The sequence below is a fragment of the Acanthopagrus latus genome, chromosome 19, assembly GCF_904848185.1.
Source record: "Acanthopagrus latus isolate v.2019 chromosome 19, fAcaLat1.1, whole genome shotgun sequence".
Lineage (NCBI taxonomy): Eukaryota > Metazoa > Chordata > Actinopteri > Spariformes > Sparidae > Acanthopagrus > Acanthopagrus latus.
Window position 1 is genome coordinate 10,999,002 of NC_051057.1, and position 12,267 is coordinate 11,011,268.

General features: G+C 41.5%; 1 protein-coding gene across 15 annotated transcripts in view; it reads left to right on the plus strand.

Annotated features, from left to right (window-relative positions):
* The window catches only part of LOC119008593 (trichohyalin-like), a 100,440-nt gene that overhangs the window by 12,568 nt on the left and 75,605 nt on the right, over positions 1-12,267 (plus strand). For 10 of the 15 annotated variants that reach the window (XM_037079076.1, XM_037079065.1, XM_037079064.1 and 7 more), the window contains 2 exons: positions 4,804-4,865; positions 11,430-11,553. In XM_037079076.1, coding sequence (XP_036934971.1) covers positions 4,804-4,865; positions 11,430-11,553 — 186 coding nt within the window. Of the gene's footprint in view, positions 1-1,558; positions 1,717-4,031; positions 4,133-4,803; positions 4,866-11,429; positions 11,554-12,267 lie in introns of those variants that run through there. The other 5 variants (XM_037079071.1, XM_037079072.1, XM_037079074.1 and 2 more) reach the window with 3 other exon arrangements.

A 12,267-nucleotide genomic window follows, 5' to 3' on the forward strand; every position in this document is an offset into this window, starting at 1 on the left:
GTTGCAAGAATCTGTCAGAATGTAGAATGAAAAATGGATGAACCTTGTGTTGGTAAATACTGTATACCAGGGTTGGAATTTCGTCATTTTAAGGGCAAGGCCATTTGGCCTTCACTTTTTTTTCCTTTTTTTTAGGGGCACCAAGGCCACATGACAGGGCACAAAGGCCATTGATTAAAATTTGATGATTTACCTTTCAGATTGATACCATAATATCCTAATTTATGATAGGACATGGATTATGTATTAAAACATTTTCAAATACCAATATCAAGTTAATGTTACATTAGAAAACAGTTTTTAAAGTAGGGGCAGGGTTAGGTGACTTTTCACTGTGTAACAGTGAAGTTATTGAATATTTTTTGTAATATCTCTTTTCGTACCACTCGTTTTGATGAAAATACAGTTGTAGCTCGTTGTCTACTTTACTGTGGTAGTAAAGAGTCATCGTCTGTGTTTTAACAATGTTTCACTTATGAGTTATTGATACGGGAAGTTCAAATCTGTGAATATATTTCCAACTTTACTGAACTAAATCCTACCACAAAAGTCAGTTACGTGTCGTATCAAAACCGGCTGAGCTTGACTGGCGTACCTGTGCTGTAAGTGTTGTTCTTCGGTTTTGCTGCTGCTGTTTGAGTGGCTCAGGCTTTCACGTGAGATGATTGATGTGATGATGAGACTCCACCTGCACGAACCTCTAACTCACTGAAGTTACTGTGAATGACTACTGTGCGCTCGGGTGGCTATAATTCAAGGCAAGCCCAGTACGCTTTTTACATGGAACTTGGACAGGGCCAGAGGCAAAAAAAAGGCCACTGTGGCCGTATGATGATCTTTTTTCCACGGGGCATCATTGGGTGCATTTCGATTCCATACAGTTTCTGTATGTAGCAGAAAAAAAGCCCTGAATATAAGGCAGGGATGTGTGTGTTTTTCTTGTAGGCTGTCGTCATAGTTGCATCACTTTACACTCACATCAAGCTCACTCTGGACAAAATTAAAGCCCACATTTTTAGTACACACTCACTCTAAACATGAGCACTCTGACATAGTATAACAAGACAGTGGCGTGTTCCTTCCAGTCACCATCACTGGAGTCGCATTATCCCCCTTTCCCCCCCCATTCCTCGCTTTCTGTTGTGATCTGGTGACTCACGCACACACGTTCCTGCTTTTGTTTTTTCTCCTCTGTTGCTTTCAGTTGACCTAGCTCCAGACAAAAGGAATGGATGGGGAGTGGAAAAATGGAATGATTGCATAAATGGATGGCTATTTTCAGACAGAAAAGAAAAGAGAAAAGCGAAAGCGAGGTGGGGAAGAGGAAATAAAAGAACGGGGAAGAGACGTGGAGGGAGGCATGGGTGAGGGGCAAGTGGATGAGGAAGGAGGAGACAAGAAAATGTGAGGAGGCGGGAGGCTGGAAACAAAAGAGTAGATACGCATTGGAAAGGATGAACAAAGTGAATGGAATCTGTGAATGATTTAATAAGTTTTGTTTCTTTTTTTCTTCTTACTGTTAAAGTACTGCTAACATTTCTACTTTTAATATCACCAGTCCCTCTATCACTAGTATCACAAGTGCTGCCACTGCCAGAGCTTGCTGCTGCTGTCTTTTCTCCAGTGAGGACCCACAGTGAAAGGCTCTGTTTAAGTGTCTTCTACACCCTTGCCTCCTCTCCCGGAGATGAGGATGTGATCGCTTTGGAAGTATCGGTACTTGCTTGTTATAGACAGAATACGCTCGATAAGAATGTGTTGCATATGCCTTTTCTGTTTGTCTTAAAACTGAGTGAGAAAACAAGCTGATGTGATGCAACATCTGTGTAATGCGCTCCCTGTTTTTCTCCCTCTTTTTTACTTCTTTCTCTCCAGCGCTCACACTTTTGACCGTTACTTAAATAGCATATTTTCTCTACCACTCTTAAATGGTATAATGCACATAAACACACACACACACACACACACACACACACACGCACACGTATGCCCTCCCTCTAACAAATGAGTTTACCGTGGTCATAACCTTCACAGCGCTCATTATCATAGATTGCAGGCCTTTTCATAAAGCTGAGACCACTGGTGACGGATTACTAACGGGATGGACACGCACGCACGCACACACACACACACACACACTCATACACACATACACACACACACATGCACACACACACACACACACACACACACACACACACACACTGTGATCCGTAATGAGACCTTATTCCGGACACCCACCCCCAGCTGCCTGTAAATTACACCCGCCACTCTGCCATACATACTTAATCAGCTAATGTTGTTTTATTCCTTATTATTAATTTGCTCCTGTTTCTGATTTATCTAAAGCGCTCTGCATCACACCAATATTTTGTCTCCTTTACAGTTCAGAGCAGCAGCGTGAGAGAGTGAGTAGGCTGTGTGCTTATTCATGTACTTAGGGGATTGCATCTGTAATGAATGGACTGGCTGTTTAGGCATACATAACGCAGCCTACTACTCACCTTAATAATGTAAGCAGGTCGTAACTCCTGCTAACCCAAGGGTATATAAGGCATGCATACGCACACGTAGGCATGCACACACACACATGCACACACACGCACACACACACATACACACAGATATTGACGCATCCAAACTCGCAGCCTACCTAAATTAGCCGCTGACCTCTACGTGTGCCAGGTCTCTTCATTGTCACATCGCAGCTGCATTGGTATATGAATGTTTAGTGACTGGGTGAGAAAATCATGTGTGTCTTCATGCATGTTCTAGAGACACACCACCAAGCCCACTCTATTTTGATTAACAAGTGATTTTACTAAGCATAGTTTACGCTATGAAAACGAAAAGATGGTTGAATAGATTTAATTCTCTCTCTAACACATGACAAAACACCTTTTTTTTGTTCAATTCATAAGGTGTTAAAATGCAAATTAACTGATTTTCTTCGAGTTCTTGGATAAGATTATATAGTGGAGTCAAGAATGAGTTATAGGTAGTATTTGCCAGGCGGCCTGCATCAAAAATCAACCCCACAGGTAGCGGATTGAATGTAATATTTCCATAAGCTGCAAGTAACTATTGTTTTTGATGAAATGCGTTGCATGAACACGCAGTAGTAATTGCATAAAAGAGCAGCAAACAGGAGGCTCCTGTTGTCTGTGAGTCACAAGCGTCTTCATGGAGCTCTCTGTCAGCTTTAGATAAAGTGGGCAGGGTTACCCGAAACTTTCTTTTCTCTTTTGCTGCATGCGTAGGAGGAGGAGGAACATGGGTTACTGCCACTGTTACTGTTAAAAAATAGAGCCATTTCACACTTGTTCTAATAAAAAAATATTGCTTGCAGTGGTTTTAATCTGCCGATTAATGTAATGATTTCAATTAGTTTAGAAGATATCAGAAAAATTTGAAAAAATGTTAATCAAAATTTCCAGGGAGCCCAAAGTGACATCTTAATGACAGAGAAAAGCAGCAAATCCCTGCACTTAAAAAGCTGGAAACAACAAATGTGTGACATTTTGACAAACAACTGATCGATTATCAGAACAATTGGCAATTCAATTACATTTTTTGGTGTATGCTTATCTTTTTTATTTTGCAGCCCTGCATCCTGCCTTCACACAAACACGCAGTTGCACACAAACATACTTAATGCGAGCGTATGCATAATTAAAGCGCACACAAGCCCATACTTACACACACACGGGGCTATGTGTTGACCTGTGAGTCACTGCTGTCAGCATTGATTTCCTTTTCCCGGAGTGACCCCTGTCACCACAGCGATAGAGTGGCCGATATTTCACCAGTACTGCCGGTTCTCTCTTTCGCGCGAGCCCCCCCGTCTCTCCCCCTCTCTCTGTAAGTCTGACTCTTTATCTCTCTCTGTACTCGCATTTCCCTCTTTTTCTTTGAACTCCTTGTTCCCCCCTCGTTTCCTTCGTGCCCATGTGTTAATTCTCTCTTTTTAATGTATCTAATGAGCTAGGTTCATTCGTATTTTTCTTTATATTCTTTTTTTTATTGTACAGATACAGAGTGAATTGACCTCACAAACACAATGCTGACCCATGTCTCCCCACCCTCCTCCTCAGACAAATGTTCAGTCAGGAAAAAGAGACAGGCAGACATGGTAATGGCAAGCGTTATTTGAGCCCCAGTGTGTGTTTTTTCATGCAGTCCTCATCTCATTGTCCTTCCTGTGCTGCTACTGCGTCGCCTACTGAACATTATTTTTAAACCCAAATTATTAAGTTATTGGAGTAATCACATTTTGAGCTTCGTCTTTGATCATCTGTTGGCTTTTTGATTAGATTTAGTCCGGTTGGCCCTGTTTGGAGAATGAGCATAGCAGAGAGCAGAAACGTTTTCTTTTTATCAGTTGTTTTTTCAGGCGCACACAGTCTTTTTTTGAATTTCTTGTCCTTTTTATTCAATGACACTGCTGTCATTTCACCGTGGTCGTCTAGATGCAAATTCCAAGCGATCAGTCACTGTGAGCACTCACTTAACACCTCTGTTCTGGTGGACTGTCAAACTTCCATCACAGTTTACAGCTTTCGAGGAAATCGCTTCCTACATAATGATTTTCCTTTATTGAGCAGTGTCTAATTAATAAATAGAAGTCAAATTTGTATTAGGGGGATGTAACTCCCTTTGAAAATGTCATGGTCAGTTCTGCATCTGAAAAGAAACACAGTGTGGGCCATATCATTTCGTAATGCATCACATGATGCCAATAACAGCTTAATAATCAATAATAACACTAAATGATCAATAATCTGCCATTTGTATCTCTCTCAGGTGCCTGTGTTTGATCTGAAGACTTTGATGCTGAATGAGCTTGTTGGACCTGGAGCTCACGGGTATGTAAACATTTTTTTGTTTAAATACCTGAAATAATGTCTGTGGTAAATGTAAATGTCTCACGGGCTAAAGATAGTTACATACGACATAAAAAAATAAAAATAAAAAAAAAACATCACCTAATGTCTCACAATTGAATTATAAAGCTAATGTTTGCCTCAAAATGTGGTTGCTATCAAGTGGCTAAATGAGACTACAGAAGTTGTCAGGGACATTAAACTTCTTCATGCTGAACACAATGACTGATCTACTCACCAGTCCATCTTTACAAGCGGACTTGAGTTGCAAACTATTCTAATTCTAACTTTGTAACTTGTGGATTGCTCAATTTACAATAAATGTGTATTGTAACTGTCGTAAAACACTTAGTGATGGTGACGATTAAGTCATGTAACTGCAATGCAGTTGTCTAAAGTTAGCTTTTTACTTTGTTTACTTACCGGTAGATATTCCAAAATCCGCGGAATAGTTAAGCATATGTCTTGGAATTTGTTTCACAAAGTTTAGAAAGTTTCTCCTGACATACAAATTCATAAAATTCAGGGATTTTTTTATGGGAGTCTGGGGAATTTTCTCCCTCTCCATCTACTTGCTGTTGACTGCGGCTGCTATACCAGCTTTGACCCATAGTATGGTGCTGTTCAAGTTTTCCATCTGCTGTAGTCACATTTTTGTACATTTCTGATACTATTATATAAAAGTTATCCGAACCTTTCTATAGACTCCTCACCATGCCAAGCTTCTATCTTCGATAGATTGTCGTAACCAGTGTCTAACATGTTAAATATATCGCCCGCCCATATACAGTCAGTAACTGCGGCCTGTTGTTGTCATCTGTGGCTCCTAATCACTATCAATTTCTCAGTGTCCCTCCTCATCAACATAGCAGGGAAAGTTTACTCCTCTAATAACTTCTGTATAATACCTTCATGAACCGGCCACTCACACACACACACAGGTACCCAAGTGTAGAGAAAGGTAACAGAGTTGGCCTCGGGGACTCTGTCTCTCCTCAGGGAGATTGAGCTCCTCAGGGAGTCACTGCAACACCACTGTCCCCACAGCGATATGCAAATCCCTATATGATATTTCCCACCATGCAGCGCTCCGAGGCACCTAAGACTTGTTCTGTCTTTACCTAAGACCTTTCTGGAAAGACACATTTTTTATTCAAGTTTCACACATTTTGACAGAACTAATGAAGATGCATTTTCTGAGTCTAAATCTTTATGCTCATACATACTGCATGTACCTGTTCCAGATTTTTGCATGGGTAGCCCGGCACCTGAACTCACTCGACCAGGAAAGGGGTTTGATATGAAAATGACTTTTAGAGATATCCATCCCTTGCTGAAGTGAAAGTTACCTGCTGATAGTTTTGAATACACGTAGCTGTGGTATGTGTAGTGAGGGCCTTGAGCAGCAATGAGAGGTGTGATACAATGTGGAAGGATCGGGCCCACGGTGTTTATGTCAGTGAAAACTATTGAAAAGACTGAAATCGCATTGACCTAATGGCCATACGCTTTTATACCATGCCTTTATATTAACTTTACATTGACATCTGTCGCTGACGGCATATAAATACATTTCTGTCAGATACTACCTCCTAGAAGTTGACACTGAATTTCTTTTTGTGATTCCATTGAATCCACTGATTTACAAACACAGGGATAATATTACAGTCCATGTTTGGTTTTTGTTTTTTTCCAAAAGCTGTCACTAAGAACACATCCAAATATGGTCTCAAATAACCAGTCAGTAGATTGACAGCCCGCGTTGCAGCCAATTAAAGCACCCTGCGAGGCAGGAATCGGTGGTCTGGCACAATGTGGCACAATTGAGTGTATGGCTGTACAGGGTTTCTCTGCCGTTCCTGCAAAAGGCACTGAAGGGCGTGATGGATCCTCAGTCAGCACACTGGCTGTCAGAGGCGCGGGGATTTGCATCACACCTTGAGCGTTTTAAATGGCTGCACATATAATAATAAAAAAAATAAATGAAATGAGTAAATCAGGTCTCATGAAATGAAATGACAGGCAGGTTGAAACAGCGGGTGAGTGTGTGTGTTTCTTGCCACCAGCGTCAACATTAAACACATCAGATTGAAGCCACCCTCCAGGGTAGCATCACTCAGCCAGGTGTGTGCGTGTGTGTTTAAGTGTGTGCGTGTTCATGGTGAAACCTAAGTCTTTTATCTACTTTTCCATTTCCTCTGGTTTTTTGTTTATCTACAGATTTATTTATATATTTCTGCAGGAAACGGCACACGGAACACACAAACACACACACACACACACACACACACACACACACACACTCACACACATGCACATTGATCTATCGATGTATTGATGTGTGAGTGGGTGTCAGTTTTTTATTTTCCATCGTCCTCCAATTTTTTAATTATTTTCCCTTGGTATAATCTCCTGCAGAGTTTTTTTTTTTTTCCACTTGAGTTAACTCGAGCGCTGTTTTCCTTGCCAAGAGCAGTCAAATGCTGAAAGTTAGTTAGGTAAAAAAAAGAAAAAGAAGCTCTGACAGAATATTCTGATTCTCATTTGGGAAAGGTAGGAACTTAACTTATTTCACACTCTGGCAGTATCCCTCAGTGTAACTGCTCTAATTCAAAATGCCCAACTTTTCTTTGTTAACAAAAGTAATGAGATATTTAGGCTTAGGAGACTGGAGGTTCATTATTGTTACATTATTATTTTCCTCATGGCTTTGCTTGTTTTTCTATTGTCCAGCTGTTTTTCTGACAGTCTCCTGAGTCTTCCCTTTCCAATTTTCTTCCTCGCAAGGACAGTAGTAGATGCACATTGTTTCCTATCCCGGTCTCCATCTCTCTGCACTCTCTTTTCTTTCTCTCCCTCCCTCCCTCTCCCACTTGTCTCTCAGGACGGCAGGAGGATATGTCTCTTTTTCTCCATATTGACTTTCCCAGGTCAGGCTCCTCTTCTCCTATTAGGCCAAGCTAACTGATCAATACGCGGGCCTGGTGGGCTGCTGTGTGGACATGCAGACAGGCATACACAGCGGGCCGTGCCCCGGCCAAGTGCCAGGCTCATTAACACACACACAGCGCAGGACATGTGCGGCACACATGCTCGCTCATGAGCAGATAAGAATATATAACATTCATAATGATAAAACTGGTGAAAACATTTCCTTGAGTCTGTAATAAAAAGTTGCAAATCCTAACACAACTAATGACTAAATCAATCAATCAATCATGCACAAATCTATGAATCTTCATCCAGTCGGTTGCCTCTCTGTCAAATATGGAGATGCAACCAACTCCTCCTCTCCTCTCAAATCTTCTCCTCTCTTCTCCTCCCCTGCTGTTCTCCCAGCTGGTGAGTTGTGACATCTGCAGTGCTGCGACATGGATAAGCAGCTGCCAGAGATGGAGGGAGGGAAGGGTAGAGTGAGGGAGGGAGGCAGGGAGGAGGGGAAGGATGGATAGACAATGCAGGGGAGAAGTGAAGAGGGAGGGGTGAGGGGCACTGACAACCAGCAACAGTTAGGTGTAGAGCAGGGGGAGACGGGATTGTGTGTGCATGTGCATAAATGTGTATATGTGCATGTCTACGTGTGAGAGTGTGTGTCTGTGAGTCAGTGCACAGGAGTGTGTGTGTGTGTACGTGTGTGTGTGTGTGTGTGTGTGGCAGCGTGCCAGGCGGTGCCATCTGGCTGCTTGACAGAGCTCTTCTCATTAACAGGGAGGTTAATTGCTGTGGCAGCACCCAGGCTGTGTCAAACATCACCCTGGGGACACAGACGCAACAGACGATCTGCATGCTTGTGTACGCACGCACACACACACGCGCACACACAGGGACGTGTGTGTTTAAGCATAAAATGTTGCACTGGAAACCCTAAAAGTCTTTCCTCAACACTAAAACGGTTAACAGCAACCTGCAGTGCATTAGCCCTGGCATGTGAAGAGGGCAGCGCAGGGGGACCCGTGTTTGTGTGTGCGTGCAAGTGTATGCCAGGCTACATGCATGTTTATATTTGTCTTATGAATTATGTCTTGTTGCTGTAATGATGTAGAAAGAATTGGGTTTACAGAGCCAATGTCTATAGCCCTGAGGGCAAACACACATGCTACATGCTCTCTCTCACACACACACGCACACACACACACACACACACACACTCAGGGGGAAGGGGGTGGCAATTTGCATGTTATTACTGCATATTCATGACTAATTTTGTTAGCCTTGCCTAATAGGCCTGAGTGACAGCTTGAGATATTGAGAACCTGCTTTAATATCACACACACTTGCGGTGATACACACACGCAGACACACATGCAGACACACACATACACACACACACGCACACACACTCCTCAGTCATATTCAGTCACCCTGCTCTCTCTCTCTGTCCACACAGTAATCATAACAACACTTATGACTCTAAATAGGAATTCCCTGTTCATCTGTTGGTTCGACAATGTGTCATTTGTTTTGCACAACTACTGTATCGTATGAAACAATATGGTAAATCCCATGGCCCCATTTGTTACATGCATAATCTCGACCTAATGTGCACACGAACGCACACAAGGGCACACTTTTAATGACTTGAGAGTATTTGCATTTTGACTTGTTGCAGGTCAGAATGTGTTTGTGTTTATTTCTCCAAAAGAAGCGAAAAAAAGAAACTATGAAATTCCACCTGCTGTATCAAAACCAGTTTCATCCCTTAATAGTGCAGGAAAAAGAACATTATGTACATTTAACCATGCACATTTTCCTCTTCTATGTTTTAATATTTGTCAACTATATATTAACTTGATGTGTTTTTGTGTTTTTAAATAAGAATACTTGGCCTTAACAAAAATGATGTTCCTAATCATGCTGCTCTCTGTAGTGCACATATGCATATACACTCACATACACACAGCACTCTAAACTCACCTCCACCTCTACTGTGCAGGTGAAAATAGGGATGAAATTGGCTGCAGTTACTTTTCATTCAAAATCCTCTTTTCCATTTTCAACTTGTTCCCAGAGACTCTGTCCTCATGTTTGGCATAATTTAAGTGTTTTTCCACCGAACTGACAAGGAAATAAGTTTGGAAAATGCCAATAAATACACAGAGCTTTTCCTCTACATCTAAAAGCCCCCAAAATAATATAAAAAATGACATTATAATGCAGGTTTTGTCCTTTGTAAAAGTTGAGAATTGAAATCTGTGTGTATCTTTGAGGAAAGATTGCCTTTATCTACTTGTTTCTATACATATAAGGGCTTCTGTTCATGCTTGGGAGTACACACTGTTTTTATACATTCTTTTTTTTTTTTTTTTAAAGTATTTTCTTAGTGAAATGCTCAGCAAAGTGATAAAAAAGTGATAATTCACAACAAAGGAGCATTGTAGCTAGAGTGGAATAGAAAGTGAATTAGTAGCACAACGGCACACACGCACTCTCTCGTTCTCTTCTAGAGACAGAAACCAGCTATAATCTAAAGTCGTTTTTTTTTTTGTTTTTTTTTTTAACACACTCCTCTGTGGCTTTTACTCCATTTGACTGAAAAGTTTGTTTTTTTTTCCTCCTGAAGTGAAAGATTTAACTCTCAGCGCTCTCTATCCACTCACATGTCACTTTTGTCAAATCTTGCCTTTCCTTCCCTGCTTGGTGCGAACGTGTAGACACGCTTGATCAAATGTGAGTTTAACATTTTTAATCTGCGCAAAGTTTCATCAGAATAACTCATCTCACGAGGCTGCTGGTAAATATGAGATTGTGTGTGTGTGTGTGTGTGTGTGTGTGTGCGTGCTTGTGTGTGTATGTATATGTGTGTGTACGTGTCTGTGTGTTTGCAAAGTCTACCGCACAGTACCGTGTGATCTGTTTTTTTCCTCCTTCTTTTTTCTCCTTCCATCTTGGGTGTGTGACAGCTGTCACTGGTGACTCAGAAAGGTGTCTGGGCAGAGTTAACGTATTTTCACCGCTGGGAAACACACACACACACACGCATACACATGCACACAAGCACACACACGCGCATATCAGCTCCAGTTGCTGTCACCTAGCAAAAAATTCACCAGGCTCAGCATCTCTTTGCTGCTTTTGAATCAGGTTTTCTTTCTGAATCATATTAAATTGTGTACACACCACATGTTCACATGGTGGATTGCTTATTTATTTCCTTTGTTATGTTCGGAAGCATTGAAATAAATAATTAAAGACGCTGATTAACCATCAAGGTTCATCCAAGGTTCAATTTATGAAGTGTAGCATGTCTGCCATATTTAATACCAGTGTAATTACATTGCCATAGGCTGTGTTAATCGTTCATGGTATTTTTCCATAAACATTTACCATATTGAGGTCATACGATGCTGATTAGGCTTTCACCTCTGTAATTAAGATCACATTTATTACATATCCAATACACATACCCCTCTACCAGTGAAAATATCAGCAGTTTTTATAGTGTTTTGTTCCAATAGACGAAACAGCAAAAACGTGTGTCTATTTTTTCCTCCAACTCTTTGTCATCTTTTGTCTTTTTCATCCTTATCTGCCTTTTCATCCTTTTAGTGCCGGTCCCTCGGTCCAGATTGCAGCTGAGTTAGCGGAGCTGAAAATCCAGCTGCAATCCAAGGACACCGTCATCTCTGATCTGGAGATGGAGCTCAGAGAGAATCTCCAGGAAAAACAAAAGGTAAACAGATCCACTCCTCCTGATTTGGGCTTATTTACAAAAGATTAACTACAGAATCACACAATAAAGATGTCATCGATATGTGCTGGCCAGACATGCAATGCAAAGGAGGCAAGTGAATCTTTCACCACAGTCCTACACAATTAAATGACTTGTTAAGGTGATTTTTTTTTCTTATTTTGCAGCATGCTTGTTATTGTTTAGAAGCCTGTCTGAGAGGTGGAGAAGTCTTTTTTTTTACGATATTGGTTTGGCAGCTGTGCTAGAAGCGCTCCATGTGCAGCCAGGTTTAACAGGAAGCCGAGGCGTGTGTGATGAATTACCAGCATATCTCAGAGCCCTGGGTAACAAACATGGCGTCGCCGGCCGGGATTAAAAGGGAGAGTTTTTTACGGCCTTCCCACACCTCCTTACAGGGTGTCACTAAATTATACCCACTGCTGTTTTACTGTCTTCTGTGGCTTACGGTTAAGACACACGTAAACACACACAGGCTTGCAGAAATGCACACGCACGCAGGCACAAACATACACACACACACACACACAGACATTGATTTGTGCTTGTGGTAAACCCAGGCTTGTTGGTTGTTTATGTGTGTGTTGGCTGGTTACTGTTTGTTTATGCTGCTTGCGAGTTGACTCATTTGCACTGCTGCTAATTAGTGGTTTGTGTGATTACAGAGCCTTAGAGAAACAAGTAGAGTAACTGGAG